The sequence below is a fragment of the Ovis aries genome, chromosome 16 (genome assembly GCF_016772045.2).
Source record: "Ovis aries strain OAR_USU_Benz2616 breed Rambouillet chromosome 16, ARS-UI_Ramb_v3.0, whole genome shotgun sequence".
Taxonomy (NCBI): domain Eukaryota; kingdom Metazoa; phylum Chordata; class Mammalia; order Artiodactyla; family Bovidae; genus Ovis; species Ovis aries.
This window is the reverse complement of record NC_056069.1, coordinates 20891235-20915955: the sequence shown is the minus strand read 5'-3', so window position 1 is coordinate 20915955 and position 24721 is coordinate 20891235. Positions and strand designations below refer to the sequence as shown.

General features: G+C 41.4%; 1 protein-coding gene across 2 annotated transcripts in view; it reads left to right on the top strand.

Moving 5' to 3' along the window:
- The window catches only part of RAB3C (RAB3C, member RAS oncogene family), a 298855-nt gene that overhangs the window by 17084 nt on the left and 257050 nt on the right, over positions 1–24721 (top strand). For both annotated transcript variants that reach the window (XM_012096890.5, XM_004016962.6), the window contains exon 2: positions 11560–11787. In XM_012096890.5, coding sequence (XP_011952280.1) covers positions 11560–11787 — 228 coding nt within the window. The remainder of the gene's footprint in view (positions 1–11559; positions 11788–24721) is intronic.

The following is a 24721-nucleotide window of genomic DNA, read 5'->3' as shown; positions in this document are numbered from 1 at the left end:
GTGTTGCGTATCAAAGTCTCTTGCACTCTAAAGTTAGGGAATGAGAGGGATTATGTTATAAAATCAAGCATTTCATTTCAGAGAGCAGCAAGAGTAAGAATTGGGAGAAGGTGAGTGGCTTCTATATCATTTCAACATAAGAGGAATAAGAAAGATCACGATGGATGTTCTATTCAAGGACTTTACACATGCCAACAATTTTACTTTGATGATTTCACTATCATTCCAATTTTCTTTCTTTTTTTTTTTAATGGTTCAACAATGCATGATTTTTATTCCCTTGCTCTGAGAGCTTGTATCAAAAAATATATATATATATTAAACCAAGGAAAATAACTGAAGATTTACGGGCCTCTTGTGCTCTAAAAAGGAAAAAAAGATAGCCACTAATTTGCTCAGATACAGCAGGCTTAGTGGTCTTGTATTTTCAACATTTTCAGAATGTTTCCTAAGGTAGGAGGAGAGGGGAAACATTCACTACCCCTTCCCAGAATTTAAACAGAGGGCAGTAGACATTCTTTACACCCAAATAAAACTATGGCAGCAGTTCACTTGTGACCAAGGTGAATGTAGAATGGAGATGTTCTAAACACAGCTAGGACTCTCAGCAAAGCTAATACACTAAAATCATGATTACATTTTGAAAGAAAATGCACAAAAACCAAATAGAAATTTTGAGATTTTTCATTTGAAGGTAAATCTTAATGCTATTAAATTCACAAATATGCTAATTTAAATACCCAATTCTGTTATCTAAAACAGACAATGCAAACATACAAATATGTATTCTCTCTGCATGTCAGAGCCATTCATGTCATGGTTTGGAAATGCGAAGAATAGATTCCCCTTAAACTGCAAGTCAGCAGGTGTTTCTTTACAGTTAACTTTAGCAAAATTCATACAAAATAGTAATTAACAATGATCTTCTTTACTTGTTAACTCACAAGGAAACACCTTCAAAACTGCATTTTGTTAACGTTTCTGTACTAAAATGTAGAAAAACTGAACTACACAAAGGTAACTATGGTGGTGGTGGAAACTATAATGATTTTGGAAATTATAGTGGACAACAGCAGTCAATTTATGGACCCATGAAAGGGGGTAGTTTTGGTGGAAGAAGCTCAGGCAGTCCCTATGGTGGTGGTTATGGATTTGGTGGTGGAAGTGGTGGATATGATAGCAGAAGGTTCTAAAAACTCAGAAGAAAAGGGCTACAGTTCTTAGCAGGAGAGAGAACGAGGACTTGTCAGGAAAGCTGCAGGTTACTTTGAGACAGTCGTCCCAAATGCGTTAGAGGAACTGTAAAAATCTGCCACAGAAGGAACGATGATCCATAGTCAGAAAAGTTACTGCAGCTTAAACAGGAAACTCTTCTTGTTCAGGACTGTCATAGCCACAGTTTGCAAAAAGTGCAGCTATTGATTAATGCAATGTAGTGTCAATTAGATGTACATTCCTGAGGTCTTTTATCTGTTGTAGCTTTGTCTTTTTCTTTTTCTTTTCATTACATCAGGTATATTGCCCTGTAAATTGTGGTAGTGGTATCAGGAATAAAAAATTAAGGAATTTTTATCATTCCTATTTTCTAGATGAGGAAATTGTAGCTTATGATTGTTAAAACAAAAACCTTGCCCAAGTTTGTACAAGTAGAAGACCGAGGATTCCTTCTCAGGCAGTCTGACCCAACAGCATGTGCTCTTTACCTATAGCCACATCACACCAAGAATGTGGAATGCTCTTTTTCACAGATGTCTGCTGCACATAATTTCAGAGCTGGTCGTAAAGAAGTACAATGGTGTTTCTCTTTTCATGCTTTGATTATAAAGCTTGCATTACCAGCAGCTAGATGCTCCCCAGCTCATTAGGACTGCACTAAAGACCCTCTGGCTTCAGCATCCATGAGGATGTGCAGGAGTTACTGGGCTGAGCTCTGCTTCATTGCAGCTGTCAGCACTGAATCGCTGGAGTAGGGAGAGCTCTCCCAGCCACCACCGTTCCCTTCACAGGAGATCATGCTCACAGTCCTCTCTCTGTGATCTGAGCGTCCCCTTCTCCCTCTGCTTCACAGCCCTGTGCAGGCTCTCCCCGACCAGGAACCCTCTGTAACACACCAGGAATCAGAAGTGAACTACAGCTTGGGCTGAGAACACTGGTTCTCTGTGTTTGATACTAATAGGAACCATTTTTAAAGGCTTTGATAAACTTCTTTTCCTTTTTCTTGACACCGTGGTAACAAACATCTATAGATTTCAAAGGAGGTACGAAAAGTGTTACAATGAATTTTAAAATATATCAAGTTTAGCTCTTGCCTCTTTTCAACAGAGGAATGGATTTTTTTTTTTTTCTAGAAGTGGGAAAAAGAAGGACCCATACCTCTTTCAATATTCTCTGTGATTGAAACTTGTTGGTTTGATGAAGAGAAGAGTGAAATAGCTGAGCCTGCATGTCTGTAATTCTTTTTTTTTTTTAATTTTATTGGCATAAGTTGATTTACAATGTTATGTTAGTTTCAGGTATACAGCATAGTGATTCAGTTATACGTATATTCATTCTTTTTCAGATTCTTTTTCCATTTAGGTTTTGTAGAATATTCAGGAGAGTTCTCTGTGCTATACAGTACATTATAACCCATTTGCTCCAGGTCATGAAGGTTCAGTCAGTACACGGAGAAATCAGGATATCCTATTGAAAAACAGGGACCCCCTTCTACTTCAGCTCTTTTCAGATACTCTTGATTTTGTCTTTAAAATGGGGATAATGGGGATAATGGCTTCAAGTTTCCTATTAAGTATAGAGGGACCTTGGAAGTGGTCACTCCTATCCTCATATAAGAGAAAAGCTGAACAAACTGAAAATTAACAACTCTTCTTAGATACATCAGAGAATTGAGGTCACAGGGGAAAATGCTGCCACCAGACTGGGGAGAATCACAATTTACTGGAACAGAAACCTCCACGGGGATCAGTACTATGGGAGGAAAACCTAAATGTAATTGATGAAGAAAACGTGGCCTGTAGTTGATGAATTGCTAGAGGTGCCACGTGGACAAGTCTAAGAGATAAAAACTCCAGGGGGCCTCACAGAGTTTTGAATTTTACCTCCAAGAGCTCTGCTAAACTCTCATCGTTAAGGTTGGGAAAAAAAAATTCCCTTGTGCTTCTATCGGGGGCTGAGGAAAGGTAGCCTTTCTGAAATACACTCAGGACATTCCGTTCCTCTAACAAGGAGGTGCTAACAGTTAGATATTGATGTCTGGGGGTCATGAAAGGATGAGATATGATAATATGTGTAAAGCACGTAGTACAGTGTCTGTAAGAGCTGTTGTTACAGTTATTTCACCATTTTCCTGTGCATCTGCTCTGTGTTATCCACATGTACTAAAGAAGCTATGCATGGAATAGAGATCCAGATGCAGTCTGCAAGAATTTCTGTGAAACTGATCTTGAGGAATATCCTTAAAACTTAGAGCAACTTGCATCTTGGAAGTGTAACTATAATTTGGTGTACCATCATATACATTCCCCAGGAGTCCCATGAAATAGTAATTCATTCCCTTCCAACACAAAGAAAAGAGACAATTTCCCAATGCTACTTTACTTCCTAGGTCCTTTACTTCAGAAACCAGAAAAGCCACTATTTGCCCTCGAGTGTCCTGGCAACTTCCAGTTCCCTGGACAGCATCTTTTCAGCTTAGTGGTGATGGGTCTGCAGTGACACGGATAGTGTTTATTGCTTCTCAGCTGGCTCTCGCCAGAGCAAACAGTAGCAGACACACAGAGAAACTGTTGGCTGGAGACTGCAAAGAACATCACAGTTACAATCCATTCTAAAGAGACAAACACAGAGGCAGGCAAACCAAGCAGAGAGGAGCCCTTCGCCAGGAAAAACCACCAGGGGCCAGGTGACAGGTGTTTGAAAATCCTGTATTTTAATATTTCCTTCTTGGTTTTTAAAATTTAGTCTTTCCTTTGGAAATCTCAGAAATAATTCCTTTTATTACCCTTTTCTTTTCCCTCAGGTAACAACTGAGATTTGAAACTAATTTATGTATTTCCATACTTCTCATATATAAGGCTCATCCTTACTTTCACTCTTCCAGTTTCAAAGAATTGCATTTCATTTTCTGAATAATTTACCCTCATTCTTCTTCCCACTGACCTTCAGGCTGTTACTAGTAGTAGTAGATGGAACATAGTACATTTAAAATGACTTCCTCCTGTTCTTCTCATCAGATGCACAAAATGGCTTAGTGTAGTTTAGTTTCTTAAGCACCAAAGGGAATTCCTGCAGACAATTTGGCTTTCTTATTTATTTGGAAAAGCTAATGATGCTTTTGAACTGTGGTATTGGAGAAGACTCTTGAGAGTCCCTTGGACTGCAAGGAGATCCTACCAGTCCATTCTGAAGGAGATCAACCCTGGGATTTCTTTGGAAGGAATGATACTGAAGCTGAAGCTCCAGTACTTTGGCCACCTCATGCGAAGAGTTGACTCATTGGAAAAGACTCTGATGCTGGGAGGGATTGGGGGCAGGAGGAGAAGGGGATGACCGAGGATGAGATGGCTGGATGGCATCACAGACTTGATGGACGTGAGTCTCAGTGAACTCCAGGAAATGGTGATGGACAGGGAGGCCTGGCGTGCTGCGATTCATGGGGTCGCAGAGTTGGACACCACTGAGCGACTGAACTGAACTGAACTGAATGTTCAAAAATTCTGAAGTAGACTGTGGTTGCCTGTGCTCGTCAAAGGTAATCTGCTTGCTCCCTGGTCAGTAGGACTTCTGGGGAAACTATAATTGAAATTAAAAATGACACATCAATTAAATATATGATTGTTCACTTGCTCTTGAACCAAGGCACACCCAGAGGGCCAGCACAGTGCCTTTTCAAGTCGCTAACTCCCAGAGGTTAAAAATTTGCTTCAAACTTGCCAAGGTCCTTAAGGACATATTGTAGAGGTCTCATTCATAGATTTATACATTCAGCAGGGTAAAAAAATTGTTATTTATCTACCAACTTATTAGCATTTTGATTAGCATCTTAAGTGAGTATATATAAAATGTATACTGATTAAAACTTAGGAATGAGACCTGGAAGGGATAACTAATATTTTTGATGAAAGGACATAAAGTTATCAGAACAGAACAGAATTGGAAATCAAAACAAGCAAAAGGAAGTGTAATAGAAAACATATAAAGGTTGACACTTTCATTAAAAAGTACCTTGCCAAGGCATAGGATCAGGATAGGGGAGACCCACATTTTTAACAGTGAATGTGAAAAAAGGTGCTGAACATTTGAGAATTACTTTATTGTTAAGTCAAGTGTGATAGGACATAAGAATATTATTATACTCTGCACTGACCAGATAAATATCTGGAATATTGTGACCAATTGTAGGAGCCATGCATGGGATTTTGACATCTGCAGAGATGTCAGCTTTAACCCAGATGTGTGGGCTGTTTTGAGCACGTCCCATGTGGAACAGGGATAAGGCAATGGCACCCCACTCCAGTACTCTTGCCTGGAAAATCCCATGGACAGAGGAGCCTGGTAGGCTGCAGTCCATGGGGTCGCTAAGAGTCGGACACGACTGAGCGGCTTCACTTCCACTTTTCACTTTTATGCATTGGAGAAGGAAATGGCAACCCACTCCAGTGTTCTTGCCTGTAGAATCCCAGGATGGGGGAGCCTGGTGGGCTGCCATCTCTGAGGTCGCACAGAGTCGGACACAACTGAAGCGACTTAGCAGCAGCAGCAGCAGCATGTGGAACAGAGGGGCTAAAGAAGCTGAGGTTATCCAGTCAGGAGGAGAGGATGCTTACAGAGCTGTGATTCTGACACCTGAAGTTTTTTCAGAGGGTAAATGAGTCAACTCTCTTTGATTCTGAAGGCAGAACACATGAACAGAAGCTATAAGGAAGTAGATTTTAACTCAAATTTATGGAAGAAAATTTTAACAATTGTAGTTGTTCATCAGTGAAGTAGGCTGTTTCACAGCCTAGCGAACTTTCTGTCACTTGATGGGGAGGGCTAGGCTAGAATACCAGCGTCATGCCAGCAAGAGGGACACTGCACTAAGTGGAAGAAGGACAACCCTCAGGAGTCTTTCCCACTTTATGATTCTTTTAATTAATTTAAGATTAATGCAATTAAAAGGCTTTTCTCATATCTATCTTTTATAAAATCCAGTTTGCTCTCTGGGACTTCCTTCATGCCCACTCATGTTTTCATATTTTCCCATGAACGTTTCAGAAACGTTCACATGAGCGTATTTAAAAGGGTAGGCAAACTTACATAGTGACTGTATGTCCCTTTGACATTCATATGCTGTCAGATTGCTTCATTTTTTATTGGGGTATTGTCAGTTTACAATGTTACGTTGCTTTCAGGTGTACAGCACAATGCGTCAGTTATACATATACATATATCCACTCTCTTAGGCTTTTTTCCCCATACAGGTCATTACACAGTATTGAGTTGAGTTCCCTGTGCTATACAGTAGGTCTTTATTCGTTACCTGTTTTATACTAGTGTGTATATGTCAGTCCCAATCATCCAATTTATCCCTCTCCCCCTTTCCTTCCTGGTAACTCTAAGATTATTTTCTACATTTGTGACTGTTTCTGTTTTGTAAATAAAAATTGCTTCATTTCTATCCTCGGCAAGATTAGGGCAGTCTACTCCATTCTATATGCCAGGATTTATTTCATTATTCTAAAGTTTAATGAAACACATATGCATTCTGAAGGCACATCTTTGGGACTCACTGTGAATCTTATGGGGCTTCCTTGGTGATGCAGATGATAAAGAATCTGCCTGCAATGCAGGAGACCAGGGTTTGATCCCTGAAGAAGAGAAGATTCCCTGGAAAAGGGAATGGCAACCCCCTCCAGTATTCTTGCCTGGAGAATTCTATGGCCAGAGTAGCCTGGTGAGCTACAGTCCATGGGGTCTCAAAGAGTTGGATGAATCCTACTGGGGATATAAATCAGGAAATAGTTTAAAGAAACCACAAACCATCTTCAAGGTTAGCAGGTTGACAGACTCTTCTAATTAATCCTTTGGTCTTCTAATTAATCCTTTGGAGGATCTAGACCCACATATCCACCAGCCTCATCCCCGCTCATCCTCTGTACTCCTGCCATCTTATTTGCGGCCACTGCAACTGATATAATCAGCCTTTAAAATTGAACATCTTCTATTTCTTATGCTGGAGAAAATTCCAGTATGGTTTTCTCTGTGTAAATCTCTGCAGTTACATTTAAAATGTATACATAATGATGACGCCTATATTTCTGCAGATTTTGGAGTTGGTCTAATTTTGGACTAGGACTTGGGATTGATCAGCTTTCTTTATCATATTTTCTTTCGAGGCATCCTAGAAATCCACAGGACTCAGTTAGAATCCCACCTCAGGGTGATGGTAGGTAGGTAATCAGGCTGAGAAAATGAGCAGATCTAGAATACTCAGAGTTGTTTTCTGACTATGGCGTAACTGAACACACTTAATTCAGAACCTAGTATCTGGGCCAGTTCACATAAAAGATGGTAAAAAGATCTTCTTAACAACGACCAATTGCAGGCCTGGTGAAGCTTAGCACCTCCATAAGGGGAGAATCTTGATTGGTGAAAGGCTTATGTCTGTAGGAATAGGAGTGTCAAACGAAACAGTTACCTGGCTTTCTGGGGTGTCAAAACTTGTCAGAGCAAGACATCATTGTTCAAACCAATAGTCAAGAATTATAATCCTATTTTTGTTCTTGGCAGACTGCTTGTGTTGGGTGAAGTTTACCTTAGCATGTAGGTTCCTGGGTCAGAAAGGAAAATGATGATACATGCCTGTTTTACTGGCCCAGTTTTCCCCACTGATAAACAATCATAACAGTTGTATTTACTGAAGACATCTGTGTGGTTCTGTGGACATAAAATAGAGAAATGCTTAAGCTTATATTTATTAAGAAAGTGTGAAATGCAATCAGAATGTTTACTGCCCTTAAGTTTCATAATATACACAGATTTTCTTTTTGCTTTTATTCTTGTTCATATGGTTGTGCTCTCCTACTGGCAGTATTTATAAAAAGGAAATACATTATCGCACCGTCTCTCGTTTTCTTTTCCCCTCAGTTCTTTAACACATACACAGCTCTGACTTCAGCAGCCAGTGTGGTCTTAGATGAGACTGAGCACTGTATATTGTTTCTAGTGTTCAACTGTCTTCTGGGGCTTTTCTCTTTCAGTACAGTTCAGTCACTTAGTCATGTCTAACTCTTTGCGACCCCATGGACTGCAGCATGCCAGGCTTCCCTGTCCATCACCAATTCCCAGAGATTACTCAGACTCATGTCCATTGAGTTGTGATGCCATCCAACCATCTCATCCTCTGTTGTCCCCTTATCCTCCCACCTTCAATCTTACCCAGCATCAGAGTCTTTTCAAATGAGTCAGTTCTTTGCATCGGGTGGCCAAAGTATTGGAGTTTCAACTTCAGCGTCAGTCCTTCCAATGAATATTCAGGACTGATTTCCTTCAGGATGGACTGGTTGGATCTCCTTGCAGTCCAAGGGGCTCTCAAAAGTCTTCTGTAACACCACAGTTCAAAAGGATCATTTCTTCAGTGCTCAGCTTTCTTTATAGTCCAATTCTCACATCCATATATGACTACTGGAAAAACCATAGCTTTGACTAGATGGACCTTTGTTGGCCAAGTAATGTCTCTGCTTTTTAATATGCTGTCTAGATTGGTCATAACTTTTCTTCCAAGGAGCAAGCGTCTTTTAATTTCATGGCTGCAGTCACCATCTGCAGTGATTTTGGAACCCCCCAAAATAAAGTCTGTCACTGTTTCCAATGCTTCCCCATCTATTTGCCATGAAGTGATGGGACCAGATGCCATGATCTTCATTTTCTGAATGTTGAGTTTTAAGTCAACTTTTTCACTCTCCTCTTTCACTTTCATCAGGAGGCTCTTTAGTTCTCCTTCGCTTTCTGCCATAAGGTTGGTGTCATCTGCATATTTGAGGTTATTGGTATTTCTCTTGACAGTCTTGATTACAGCTTGTGCTTCCTCCAGCCCAGTGTTTCTCATGAGGTACTCTGCATAGAAATTAAATAAGCAGGGTGACAATATACAGCCTTGACGTACTCCTTTACCTATTTGCAACTAGTCTGTTGTTCCATGTCCAGTTCTAACTGTTACTTCCTGACCTGCATACAAATTTCTCAAAAGGCAGGTCAGGTGGTCTGGTATTCCCGTCTCTTTCAGAATTTTCCACAGTTTATTGTGATCCACACAGTCAAAGTCTTTGGCATAGTCAATAAAGCCGAAGTAGATGTTTTTCTTGAACTCTCACACTTTTTTGATGATCCAATGGATGTTGGCAATTTGATCTCTGGTTCCTCTGCCTTTTCTAAATCCAGCTTGTACATCTGGAAGTTCACGATTCATGTACTGTTGAAGCCTGGCTTGGAGAATTTTGAGCATTATTGTGCTAGGGTGTGAGATGAGTGCACTTGTGCAGTAGTTTGAGCATTCTTTGGCACTGCCTTTCTTTGGGATTGCAATGAAAACTGACCTTTTTCCAGTCCTGTGGCCACTGCTGAGTTTTCCAAATTTGCTGGCATATTGAGTGCAGCACTTTGACAGCATCATCTTTCAGGATTTGAAATATCTCAACTGAAATTCCGTCACCTCTCCTAGCTTTGTTCATAGTGAGGCTTCCTAAGGCTCACTTGACTTTGCATTCCAGGATGTCTGGTTCTAGGTAGTGATTACACCAACGTGGTTATCTGGGTCATGAAGATCTTTTTTGTACAGTTCTTCTGTGTACTTTTGCCACCTCTTTGCCATCCCCCTAATAGAGAGAAGGGATTTCCCTGGTAGCTCAGTTGGTAGAGAATCTGCCTGCAGCGCAGGAGACCCAGGTTCGATCCCCAGGTTAGGAAGATCTGCTGGGGAAGGAAATGGCAACCCACTCCAATATTCTTGCTTTTAAAATGCTATGGACCCAGGAGCCTGGTGGGCTGCAGTTCATGCTGTCGCAAGAGTCAGACACAACTTAGCAACTAAACCACCACCAATAGGAGGAGTACTTATTAATCAGATTTTATAAGGAATGAAAAAAGACTGTCTAGCCAAAGACTTTAGCCAGACAATAGAACTTTCTGCAGTTATGACCGTGCCCTGGACCTGCACTATCCCATGTTGTAGCCACTGACCTCAAGTAGCTCTTGTGCATTTGAAATGTGGCTAGTATGGATGAGGAACTGAATTTTTAATTTTATTTAGTTTAAATATAAACAGATATATGCGACTAGTAGCTACTGTATTAACGAACACAGCAAACAAAGAATTCATAGCATCAGCGAAGATAATCGGGTAAATGTACTGATCAGTGGGATTCACCCTCTTACTGCCTCGTTTCTATATGGAGCCAGATGTCACTTACAGTAATGCAGCAGGATTTTTGGTAGATGTTAAAATGGTCATCGAAAAAAGGTGAGGGAAAACCCACCCAGAGGATCTTTAATTGTTATAGAGATGATTCTCTATTCTGTGCTGGTTTCTTTATACATCTGTCATACAGATTTACCGTCGATTGCTTTCACAAGTGTTTCAGGCTGGATAGTACTTTTTTTCCCATTTCGTAGAAGAGAGGAAACTGAGGTTCACTGATTTAAAATAAAAAAAAACCTCAGTATTCCAGAGCCAGTCAGTGGTGGAACCCAGGTTTGAACCCAGGTAGAGTTCTTCGTGAACGCACCCACAATGAATCTTTCCTACATTGTCTTCAGAGCATATGAGCACACTGCCTTAGTTCTCTTTGGGAACCAGGCTGGGAGGTGTTAAGGACGTGAGCCCTGGCACCACACTGGTTGATTTGAATCCTCCCTCTACTACTTACAAAGTGTGTGAAATTGAGCAAATTACTTAGTATCTCTGAGCCTCAACTGTCTCCTTATAATACAGAAATAATAAAGGCACCCACTTATAGGGTTGTGATGAGGGTTAACAGTTCCTGGCACATTGTTTGAACCATGTGTATTTGCCATTATCATTATTTTTTATTTGAAAGAGATTGATCATGTATGTAAGGATGGTGATTTAAAGTGATATCAATAGATGAAATAGAGATAGGCTTTGGGTATGCTTCCCTAGAAAATAAGAGAGACCCTAATAATTCAGATAACTCAGGAAAAAGCACCCTGCTGCTCAGCCACTTTGGTGTCGCTGTCACTGGAATGACAAAGTTCCAGAATCTGCATGCCCTCATATCTTCGCTTTTCATGTTACATCTCCTTTGGTGTCTTTGATTCGCTCTGAATGCTGAGCAGTGACAAACACTAACACAGCTGGAAAGAGCCGTAAGATTTGCTTTTCTGTCTTCCAGCAGGGAATTATTGCCATGGATACCAGCATCAGAGGAAGGCTGGGGAGCTCTCTCAACTTCTTTCCTAAGTGGTCTGACATCTGTTTCTGGCAAGGCCAATAATGAATGTGCTGCTAGCTTCATAGCAAACGGAAGACTCATCCACACCTCTTTTGTGTTTTCCCCACAGATGGCCTCTGCCCAAGATGCCAGGTATGGCCAGAAAGACTCCTCTGATCAGAACTTCGACTACATGTTCAAGCTGCTCATCATTGGCAATAGCAGCGTGGGGAAGACATCTTTTCTCTTCCGTTACGCGGATGACTCCTTTACATCTGCGTTCGTCAGCACAGTTGGGATCGATTTCAAAGTCAAAACTGTATTCAAAAATGAAAAGAGAATTAAGCTCCAGATTTGGGTAAGTGACTTTGAACCGACAGCATCCTTCAGCCTAGGACATTGACTGTGTACGTGTGTGAGGCAAACGCTTTCTGCCTTGTTCCGATCCCATGGGGGTCCATCAGCCCCCATTGCCAGGTTCTTTGCCACAGCACATTCTAGTTCAAAGGCCAAGAGAGTTATGCCTCTCTAAGGTGTGGAGACTGAATTAGACCTTGTTGTCATTTGATGCTTCTCAAGATTCTTCAGAAGAAGGAAAATCCAAATGTCGGTCTGTTGTGGTAAGGAACACTCAGTAGAAAGTCTGGCTCTGTCTTGTACGGTCTGTGTGACCTGGAGCAAGTCTCTGAGTCCTTCTCTGACACTTTTCTAATTGACGAAATAGGCAAACTGAAACTAGCCTTTTCAAGTCACAGGAAGCAGCCTGCCCTGGTCATTTTAAAGCATATTATAGAGAAAGCTTAGGTTTATCCCTTCATAATGCCCTAGCTAAATTTTGTAAAGTGTCTATTTAATCTCCTCAGACTTTGTGCTTTCAGCAATAAGAGTTATGTTTACCACACAGTCCAACACAGCAAGACACATGAAATAAAGTATTTATTTTAAACAGGGTTTTTCCCTAAGGAGAAGGTTCTTCAATAAGTTTTGAGACTGTGTACCTGGCTTTCTGCCTCTTCCTCATCCCCTGTAGAAGATCAGAGATTCCTTAACTAAACGGTTGTGATAACTGAGGAGAATAGCAAGTGACAAGCAGAAGAAAAAGTACATATGGGTAGCAGGTTTGAAATAAATAAGAGATGAAGTAACAAAAAAAGTTGACTATACCAATAGAGAGTTATATAGTATTTTTTGTACATCATGTAATGTATGGGCACCATGGTAGAATGCTTTTATAGTGAGTTTTGGTCCCCTTTCTCTGTTCTTTTGTACCTCTGCCACTCAGATGGATTTGAGCTATAAATGGATGTTTCCCAAGAATTTAGCTTTCTGTCTTCTCCTGATACAATTCCAACACCTACTAACATTTGTTGCTGGTGCCAGGGTTGATTTGTAGGACTGATGATAAGCTTGCCTCCTCAAATATGGAAAGCTGAAAGAAAGACAAATCTTGGAGTAAAACACTTATATTTTTTTTAAAGGAAAGATCCCTTAAGATATCTGTATATAATAAATATAGCAGATGTCCTTTCATATCTTAAAGCTCTTAGGAATAAAATTCAAAGATGCAGGTATACATACAGGTAGATATCCTCTTCGGCAGCTTACAGTAGACTATTAGATTTTACTTATTCTCATTATGGAGTTTTCAAAGTCTAATTAGAACTCAGAAAAGAACTTGGAAAAATAGACCCAGTTCCCATTGCTGCTCTACTGGTTCCCAAAGATACTTTTGTTGGGTGGATCCCTCTTTAGAAGCATGCAGCCCTGTATATGGAGACAGAAAGAGCTGTGTTTATTGCTTCACATTCTCTTCCTTTGAGCTTTAAGCAACTGGTTATTATATGGAGATAACTTTCAGATCCAGGCCTAAGAAAGGTCTCTTTGTTTTTATGGACTTTGATGAACTGAAAATTAATTTGGTAGCTATACATCTCTTACCTTTGTGACCATGTTCTTTCTGCTAATACGGAAGAACTGTTATTTCTCTGGCTGACAGCTCCTGCCATTAATCTTAGGAATGTTTAAAGGTGGTTGTGATTGTTTAGGTAAAACACCAACATGGTGTATAAATGCAATCCTATAATTTCTAGCAGTTTCTCAATTTAGGTTCTTGAAAGAATCGCTCTGTACAGATGTAAAGTCATCTGTCCTTAATATAAAACAGATATACTTCAAATAATATACATTTTTGAGAATTATAATCTCATACTTACAAAAATATTTCAAAACCCTCAGTGATAGTACCAGGCCAGAGTTCACTCGTGTACACTGAAGTTCGGTTGCATCTGTTCAGGTCTTCTGCATGAAAGTTGCTCTTTTCTGAGCCTTGCAAAGCCCAATTTGGCTCTCTGAACTGCTTCTACTCTGATACCTCCTTGTGCTTCTCAGTTACCATTAACTTCACTAAAAAGCCCCTGACCTATAAATCTGTTCAAATTTGTCTCTACTCGTCCATAATCCAGGCTTCCCCAGTGGCTCAGCGGTAAAGAATCTGCCTGCAATGCAGGAGACATAGGAAACGCAGGTTCGATCGCTGGGTTGGGAAGATCCCCGGGGAGAAGGGCGTGGCAACCTACTCCAGTATTGTTGCCTGAAGAATCCCCATGGACAGAGAGGCCTGATGGGCTACACTTCAGGGCGTTACAGGGTCAGACACGACTGAAGCAACTTCCATGCACGCATGCATCCGTAATCTACCATTTCCCCAAAACCTCTAATTCTCTTCATAGCCCAGTCCAGCCTGGGAGCTCATTCTCCATTCTGTGGACACTCACACTCCCTTCAGGGATAAGCCACCCAGGAACCCTTCACCTAGCTCTCTCCTCACCTCAGTCACAGTGGTAGTCTATTTTCTTTGTGATCAAAACAATCTTACTTCTTTTTCTTAACATTGGGAACTCTTAATGTGCCCATGATTCTGGGGGTGTGAAAATAGATTTGACACTACGTTATTCCAACTGGTCTACTAGATTGTGAACCACTCAAAAGCAAAGATTTTGGCTCATTGAACCTATAGTATAGTTGGGAAAAGAAATGAATACTCATGGAGTAATTGTATGTCTATAAGCAAATATCAAGCTGTGTAAATATTATATGCAGCTAGCATTTATTGAACATATACCTATGCCTTATATCTAATTCCCACAACAACCAAACTCTTTATTATTACTCCTGTTTTATACAAGAAACCTAAAGGTTTTTGTTATTGTTCACTTGCTAAGTCATGTCTGACAAATTAAATAGCTTGTCCAAGATCATAGATGTCAAGGGGTTGATTCCAGGCTAGGTCTATCAAATTCTAATGCTTTGGTCTGTTCCCCTTCACCATGTTGCCCTAATTAAGACGTGTTCTCATGAACAGATGGTAGAATCTTAGACAGTGTATCCTGGGATGCTGAAGAACATGTTTTTGAAAGAGTTTGACCATCTCAGTGACTTCAGTCATACAGAGGAAGAAAGGATAAAGAGTAATAGGCTAGCTTGCTTAAATCTAAACATTCCTATAGTAATTCTAGGGGTTCTTGCTTTGTTATAACTATAGTGGGAAATAATTAGTTGTGTACAGTTTTTTTTTTTTTGACTTTATTTATTTGTGGCTGTATCTGGCATTGATGGTTTACCATTTTATATTGCTAGTAGAAGGCAATGGCACGCCACTCCAGTACTCTTGCCTGGAAAATCCCATGGACGGAGGAGCCTGGAAGCCTGCAGCCCATGGGGTCGCTGAGGGTCAGACATGACTGAGCGACTTCATTTTCACTTTCCACTTTCACGCATTGGAGAAGGAAATGGCAGCCCACTCTAGTGTTCTTGCCTGGAGAATCCAAGGGATGGGGGAGCCTGGTGGGCTGCCATCTATGGGGTCGCACAGAGTCGGACACGACTGAAGCGACTTAGGAGCAGCAGCAGTCAAACATGAACTGTTTTCCCCAGCTAATAGTATTTTTATGCACTTGTATTAATGTGTAACAAATTCATTAGTGAGTGAGTTAGTTAGTTCAGTCATTCAGTTGTGTCTGACTCTTTGCGACCCCATGAATCGCAGCACTCCAGGCCTCCCTGTCCATCACCAACTCCCGGAGTTCACCCAAACTCATGTCCATCAAGTCGGTGATGCCATCCAGCTATCTCATCCTCTGTCATCCCCTTCTCCTCCTGCCCCCAATCCCTCCCAGCATCAGGGTCTTTTCCAATGAGTCAACTCTTCACATGAAGTGGCCAAAGAATTGGAGTTTCAGCCTCAGCATCAGTCCTTCCAGTGGACACCCAGGACTGGTCTCCTTTAGGATGGACTGGTTGGATCTCCTTGCAGTCCAAGGGACTCACAAGATTCATTAAGGTGTCCACAACTATCTTAGCCTGTACTACGTATAATCTGTTTCTACTTGCAACATTTCTGGAACCAAATGTGGGAGTTTTCCAAACCAAAGAATTCTTCATTTCTATGCAGATACTAACGAGATGTCCTGTAATTTAATACAACGTTGACACTAATTACCCAGAGTTAGCACAGATCCCACAAGTAAAGGAATCAGTTCCACAAACCGTATCCCTTCTCCTCCCATCCCCCACTTCAGGCACCCATCACAAATCTGGGCCCCTGTGCTTTTGACCTACAGGATATAAATTGACAGGTCTACAACCCCACCCCTCATGGTTGATAAGTTGCTAGAACAGCTCACAGAATTCAGGAGAAGTTTACTTACTGTTACCAATTTATTATAAAGGACACAGCTCAGGAACAACCAGATAGAAGAGAAGCATCGGGCAAATTTTTGTGGGGGGCGGGGTGCAGCGTCCTGCAGTCTCTGGTGTGTCACCCTCCCAGCACCCTAATACATGCACCGACCCCAAAGCTCTCTAAACCTCATCCTTTGGGATTTTTATGGAGCTCCCTTTACATAGGCATGACAGATGCAATCCTTGGTCATTGGTGATTAATTCAGTCTTCAGCCTGTCTCCCCTCCCAGAGGTCAGGGATGGGGCTGAAAGTTTCAACTTTTTGGTCACATAGTTTGTTCTGACAGTCAGCCCCTATTCTTTTTATTTTTTATTTTATTTTATATTGGAATATAACTGATTTACAATGTTGTAGTAAGCCCCCATTTTGAAGCTATGTAGGTGTAAACCAGGAGTCACCTCATTAGCATGAACTCTTGGGTGGCAGGAAGGGGCTTATTATGAATAATAAAAGATGCTCCTTTCACTCCCATCACTTAGAAAATTCTAAAGATTATGGAAGCTCTGTGTCAGGAACGAGGAGGAAGACCAAATATGTGTTTCTTATTCTATCACACTATCATAGCCTATTATATATTTCAAAGGAAGAGAAGCAAAATTGTTTCATAGTGATAAAAATCATCACAGATTAGTCCAGTTCATTATTATCTACCAAGAAAAGCTGTAGATATTCATGTAACTCTGATCACTGTATTTTAAACTGTCCACAAATAGGACTGTTTCCAGGTTAGGAAATGAAGATATAAGGAGAGGTGAAGTGATTTGACTTCACCTTACAGTTAGTGCCAGAGCAGAGTCTAAAATCCAGGTCTTCTTCTAGCTAAGCCAATCTGGTTGCTACTTCACGCTCAAAGTATCACAATTGTGATACATCTCACACCTTGTTTCCAGTGTTGCCATTAGGCAAAGGAATGTCAAACTTGAGGCTAGAGTAGTTCCGCAGTGTCAGCAGGAGAGAACCTGGGTGGTAAGACTGCCCAGTTTTTTATTTGTTGCTGTTCAGTCACTAAGTTGTGTCCAGCTCTTTGTGACCCCATGGACTGCAGCACGCCAGGCTTCCCTGTCCTCCATTATCTCCCGGAGTTTGCTCAGACTCATGTCCACAGAGCCAGCAATGTATTCCAACCATTTCATCCTCTGTCGCCCCCTTTTCCTCCTCCCTTCAATCTTTCCCAGCATCAGGGTCTTTTCCAATGAGTTGGCTCTTCACATCAGGTGGCAAAGTATTGGAGCTTCAGCTTCAACATCAGTCATTCCAGTGAATATTCAGTGTTGATTTCCTTTAGGATTGAGTGGTTTGATCTCCTTGCTGTTCAACAGACTCTCAAGAGTCTTCTCCAGCACCACAGTTCAAAAGCATCAATTCTTTGATGCTCAGCCTTCTTTGTGGTCCAACTCTCACATCCATCCATATGTGACTACTGGAAAAACCATAGCATTGACTATACAGACCTTTGTTGGCAAAGTGAAGTCTCTGCTTTTTAATATATTGTCTAGGTTAGTCATAGCTTTTCTTCCAAGAAGCAAGAGTCTTTTAATTTCATGAGTAGGTTTTTTGCATGTGCAGTGGGGTTGGGGGTGGCGGGGATTCTGAAACCACAGACTGGATTATTGGATTTGTAATGATCCACATTTAAAGAACACATTTTAACAGCTACTAAAAACATTGACATATCTTTTTGGATGTGTTATACCTCCTGTTTGTGGAAGTTGACTACTGCCTTAGAATAAATTTGTTTAGAGACATACCATGGTCCATTTGTACTAGGTTACATTCCTTTAGGATCCTTACAAATCCCTCTGTCCTTCACTATATTAACATTTCTTGTTGCATTTTTATTTATTATCATTTCTGTGATTCTCAAGTCAAAATTTTTCAAAATTTTTGAGACTTCACGTATTAGAGCTTATTCTTTTATTTTGTGTATCTATTTGATTCTATGAAGAATACATTGGAGAACAATTGTGTATCAGTTTTTTTCTTTAAATATAGTAAAATATTTCACAGCTGGAGTCTATAATGTTTTGCTTTTAATTTTTAAGTAGTTTAGCTTCAGGAAAGGCTTTGTAGAGTGGATTTCCTCCCAATGAGAAGATTGAAAAATAATACAACACCCATTATTAAGAATATCTTAGTATTGTATTTATTTGCAGTATCTGTATTACTAGCGTATGAACTTCGAAGTCTGTAACAATCTACAAAATAAAGAATACTGATAATTCTTGAAACTAGACTATGTAGAGAACTGGGTTTAAATTTGTGGGCCCCCTGAATAAAAGGCAAGTTCCTTTACTGAAAAAAAGCACTTTTCCTTTTTAAGTTAGGCCTGCATTGTTCAAGTCCAGAAATCAAGGTTGATTCTCACAAGTAAAAGACTTGACTTGAAAAATTGGAGGATGTAGGTTTAAAGTGGGCAGGGGGCAGGCAGACAAAGGGGATAGCTGTTTCCTTATTAATTAGAACTGGCATTTTATCATTTTTGCATTCTCTTTTTCCTAACCTCAACCTCACTACTCCTTATCCTTTCTGTCCCTCTTTCCCCGTTCCCCATCTTCTTCCCTCCTTCATTTCTGAGCTCTGGCCGGCCTGAATTAGTAAGAAAGTCATCCTCCTGGTGATTGGAAGCCTGCCACATGCAGATGTACCCTTTGTGCCCTGGACAAGGGCACAAACCAGGGTTCAAGTGTGACTGCGCTCCAGCCAGAGTGCCACATGCTGAGCTGTGCTCAGCCCCAGGAAGGGGTGCCTTTTCCTTTTTACAAAAATGGAATCTGCCCCTCAAGCATGTGCTGCTGGTCCATATGCAATGAAAGGGAATTCTGATTGCCATCCAGCAGCCGTATATGAAGGTAGTGTCTCTATCAAAATCTAATGCAGGAGATGGATGAGTAAACTGAGAAGATATAAACCCTGCTTCCCCAGCTCAGTCCTGGAGGAAGATGGTATTTTAAAAGACAGGTTTTATTTTTAGTTAGATGTGTTGAGGCCCACAAATCAGGAAACAGCTGCCCTTGAAATAGTAGTTTGTTATGCTCCAAGATTTTAAGAGAAGGACACATGGGCGTGGGGAGGAAGGCCCTTGGGAGCAAAGGGGAGTCCCTGAGTGGGTCAGGAGGCAGAAAGGGGAATGTGATGGCAGCCTCTATTGTGGCTTCTGTATAAGGCATGTAAGCAGGCTTAGGACTGGCTAGTTTGAATTCCTGCAGCAGGCTCTGGGGCCTAGTGGCTTTCATAAGTCATCAGATGCCTGTTTGGCTCTGGAGTGATTAGGCCAGGGGGATAGTAGCCCAGTGTGAGAACCCAAGACTGGGATGTTTGCCCTGTGAGCTCTGTATTGATGGTTTACATGAGTTCCAGTGAGTTGTTTACTGTCTCTCAGAGTTAACTAACTGAGCAGGGCAGTCCCTCCAGGATTCGCAAGCCCCAGCTGTCAAAGCATCTGAATACAGAAAGGAAAGTGAAAGTGAAAGTTGCTCAGTCGTGTCTGACTCTTTGCGACCCCATGGATTATACAGTCCATGGAATTCTCTGGGCCAGAATACTGGAATGAGTAGCCTTTACCTTCTCCAGGGGATCGTCCCAACCCAGGGTTTGAACCCAGGGTTCGACTTTGCAGGTGGATTCTTTACCAGCTGAGCCACAAGGGAAGTAAAAGACATGCCTAATACAGCAGGCAGGTTCTTAGAGCCCCAGGGGTGGCTTATGTCATTAATTCCACTCTGAAAAATGCTTATGATTTCAACCATTCTCACTACAGCCTCAGTGCATTTTTGGTTCTCAATATTTAGAGACTTCAACTGTTGGGGTCAGGAAAAGATCTTTAAGATTTTCCTGAAAATTGGAAAAGAGCATCACTTTAATGAACCCAGTGTTGACCTACAAAGTAAGCACTTTATGTGCATTTTAGAATGTATATTTTGCCAAACCCCATGAAAGAATGTGGTTATTCCTATTAGCCCTGTTTAACAGATGAAGAAAATAGAGGGGAAAAAATGGAAACAATGACTGATTTTATTTCCTTGGGCTCCAAAATCATTGCAGACAGTGACTACAGCCATGAAATTAAAAGATGCTTGCTCCTTGGAAGAAACGCTATGACAAGTCTAGACAACATATTAAAAAGCAGAGGTACTACTTTGCCGATAAAGGTCTGTATTGTCAAAGCTATGATTTTTCCAGTAATTATGTATTGATGTGAGAGTTGGACCATAACGAAGGCTGAGTGCCAAAGAATTGATGCTCTAGAAGACTCTTGAGAGTCCCTTGAACGGCAAGGAGATAAAACCAGTCAATCCTAAAGGAAATCAACCCTGTATATAAAGGACTGATGCTGAAGCCAAAGCTATAATATTTGGGCCACATGATGCAATGAGCAGACTCATTGGAAAAGATCCTGATGCTGGGAAAGATTGAGGGCAGGAGGAGAAGAAGATGATAGAGGTTGAGATGGTTGGATGGCATCACTGACTCAATGGACATGAGTTTGAGGAAACTCTGGGAGTGGGTGAAGAACTGGGAAGCCCAGCATGCTGCAGTCCATGGGGTTGCAAAGAGTTGGACACGACTTAGCCACTGAACTGACCTGATCCTAGAGAATGTTCCAAATGGATCTGAGAATGTGTGTGTATTCTGCTGCTTTTGGATTGAATGCTCTATTACTATCAATTAAGTCTATCTGACTTAATATTTATAGAGCTTTAGATCAATCTGATCTACTGCTCTATAAATAACAGATAGGTCCATCTAATTTCTTAATGATTTTCTGTCTTGATGGCTTGTCCACTGATGTTTAAGTGGAGTGTTAGAATCCCCCACATTGTTACTGTCAATTTTTCTTTTCATGACTGTTAGTATTTGCCATATGTATTGAGCTGCTCTTATGATGGGTGCATATATATTTACAATTGTTGTATCTTCCTTGATTGATCCCTTGATCATTATGTAGCATCCTTCTTGTCTCTTTAAACAACCTTTATCTTAAAGCCTATTTTGTCTGATATGAGTGTCATTTCTTCAGCTTCCTTTTGATTTCCATTTGCATGGAATACCTTTTCATCCTCACACTTTCCATCTAAATGCATCCCTAGATCTGAAGTGGGTCTCTTATAAACAGCATGTGTTAATGTACGGATCTTATTTGTGTATTCATTTTAGCCAGTCTGTGTCTTTTGGTTGGGGCATTTAATCCATTTACCTTTAAGGTAATTAATGATATGTATATTCTTATTGCTGTTTTGGATTTGTTTTGTAGGTCTTTTTTCTTCCCTTCCTCTTTCGTTCTCTTCTCTTGTGAGTAGATGACTAGATTGCTTTGCTTTTTCGTGTCTATTATAGACTTTCAGTTTGTGGTAACCATGAGGATTTGATATAGCAGACTGTATCTATATAAGATCGTTTTAAATTACTGGTCTTTTAATTTCCAAAGCATTTGCTACAGTCTGCATTTGTACGCTGGTCTTCTTATGATCATTGGTTTTGGTACCATATTTCTGTGTTGATGATTTCCTACCTTTACTGTATGTTTGCCTTGACTGGGCAGCCTTCCCCTTTGTAATTTTTTTGTTTTCTACTTGTGTCTGTTTCTTTTCTGCCTAGAGAAGTTCCTTTAGCATTTTTTGTAAAGCTGTTTTGGTAGTGCTGAAATCTCTTAGCTTTTCTTTGTCTGTAAGGCTTTTGATTCCCCATCAAGTCTGAATGAGAGCTTTGCTAGGTAGAGTATCCTTCATTGTAGGTTTTTCCCTTTCATCACTTTATATATATCATGCCGCTTCCTTCTGACCTGTAGAGTTTTTGCTGAAAAATTAACTGATCACCTTATGGGGATTTGTTGTTTTTTCCCTTGTTGCTTTTAATATTTTCTCTTTGTTTTTATCTTTTCACCATTTGATTAATACATGTCTCAGCATGTTCCTCCTTGGGTTTATCCTATATGGGACTCTCTGAACATCCTGGACTTGAGTGAACGTTTCCTTTCCCATGTGAGGGAAGTTTTGCACCATTATCTTTTCAAATATTTTATCAAGCCCATTCTTTTCTTCTTTTGCGACCCCTATTGAGAATGTTTGCATGTTTAATGTTGTCCCGTAGAAGGAAATGGCAACTCACTCCAGTGTTCTTGCCTGGAGAATCCCGGGGACAGGGAAGCCTGGTGGACTGCCGTCTATGGGATCACACAGAGTCGGACACGACTGAAGCGACTTAGCAGCAGCAGTAGCAGCAGAGGTCTCTTACACTGTCCTTATTTCTTTACATTCTTTTTCCTTTATTCCATTCTGTGTCATTGAGTTTTACCATTCTGTCTTCCAGCTTACTTCCCCCCGCCCTTTTGCTTCATTTACTCTGTTGATTCCTTTCAGATCATCAGCAGTAATGTAGCAGATAGGTGAATTTCTGTTTGAGAGAGGATTGCCAGGTATTATACTCTCACAGGTTCTTAGGAAATTTTGTGGAATGTTTAAGAGTTACTGAAATTCATTTATGGAATATTTTCATGGAGAAGGAAATGGCAACCCATTCCAGTGTTCTTGCCTGGAGAATCCCAGGGACGGGGGAGCCTGGTGGGCCACCGTCTATGGGATCTCACAGAGTCGGACACGACTGAAGCGGCTTAGCTTAGCTTAGCTTAGTCTACTTTTCATTTCAGTCATTGTTCCTCTGTTCATTCTCTATATCATCTAGCTCTTCTTTAATATGATTTTGTTTGTGCATCTATTTTTGGTTGTGCTGGATCTTTATTCCTGCGTGGGCCTTTCCCTAGTTGTGGAGGGCAGGGCTGCTCTTCATTGTAGTGCATAGGCTTCTTGCTGGCTTCTCTTGTTGTGGAGCATGGACTCTAAGGCATGTGGACTCTAGTAAGTGCCCTCACATGGGCTTATTGGTTGCAGCTACCAGCTCTAGAGCACAGGCTCAATAGTTGCGGCACATGGGCTTAGTATCTCTGCGGCATGTGAGAGCAGAGATCGAACTTGTGTTCTGCACTGTCAGGCGGATTCTTTCCCACTGAGCCACTAGGAAAACCTCTCGTCTAGCTCTTTGTTAAATTTTTCTTGTATCTTCTTGGTCTCTGTCTCCCCTCTTTTTCCAGGATCATGGATCATCTTTACTATCTTTATACTAAATACTTTACTGGATATATTGCTTGTCTCCACGTCACTTAGTTGTTATTCTGGGTTTTTATCTTGTTCCTTCATCTGGAACACATTTCTCTGTTGTCTCATTTTGTCTAACTTTCTGCACTTGTGGTCTCCTTCCACAGACTGCAGAATCGTAGCTCCTCTTGCTGCTTGTGTCTGACTCTTGACCCTGGTGGGTGAAGCTGATCCTGCCCACTGCTGTGTGGAACTGGGTCTTGTCTCTCTGGTGGGCAGAGTTGTTGCAGGAGAGGGGACCCCTTCCAGGGCCCAAAACTGGGCTGTTGTCTAACACTCGGAAAAGAATTGTCAGAGGAGACACAGCTGACAAAGCAAGAGATTTTATTGGGAAAGGGCACCCAGGTGGAGAGCAGTAGAGGAAGGGAACCCAGGAGAACTGCTCTGCCCGTGGCTTGTAGTCTCGGGTTTTATGGTGATGGTATTAGTTTCTGGGTGGTCTTTCGCCAGTCATTCTAATTCAGAGTCTTTCCTGGCGGCGCACACATCGCTCAGCCAGGACAGATGCTAGCGAGAGGAATTCTGGGAAGTGGATGGACACTCGGTGTCTCCTTTTGACCTTTCCTGAACTCTTCCAGTTGGTGGTGGCTTATTAGTTCCATATTCCTTATCAGAATCTCCTGTCATAAAACAACTCATGCAAATGGTTACTATGGTGCCTGGCCAGGGTGGGCGGTTTCAATCAGTGTGCATCCCCTAACAGAGCCATGTCAAGAAGTGTGTTTAGTTGTGCTCAGGAAGGTTTTAGGCAGCTTGTCTGCTTATGAGTAGGGCTTTGTTCCTTCCTTGTTGGTTATTTGCCCTGGAGGGTCCTGGCACTGGTGCTTACAGGCTGTTGGGTAGTGCCAGGTGTTTGTGTCAAAATGGCAGCCTCCAGTATGCCAGTGAGTACTCCGAGGTACCTCCACCACCAGTGTTCTTGTCCCCGTAGTGAGTCACACCTGCACCTGCCTCCCTAGCAAGGCCTCCAAGACCTACAGGTCAATCTGGCCCAGGATCCTATGAAATCACTGCTCTGTTTCTGGGTTCCAGTGTGCACCCTCCAGGCATGAAGTTTCTGTTTCACCCACTCCTGTGGGGTTCATGCAATTAATCCTGATTGGCCTGCACAGCCAGATCCTCTGGGGACTATTCCTTCTGATACCACGCCTCCCCCTGCTCCAGGCTGAAGAGCCACGTGTGGGGCTCAGAACTCTCACTTCTGTGGGAGAAACTGTATGATTAGCTATTTTCCAGTTTGTAGGTCACCCATCTAGCGGGTATGGGATTTGATTTTATTGTGCTCCTTTTTTCATCCTGTTGTGGCTGCTGCTTTGCTTTTGGGTGGAGAATATTTCTTCTGGTAGGTTTCAGTCTATTTTGTTGACACAGTTCAGCAAGCAGTTAGTCCTGATCTTGGTGGT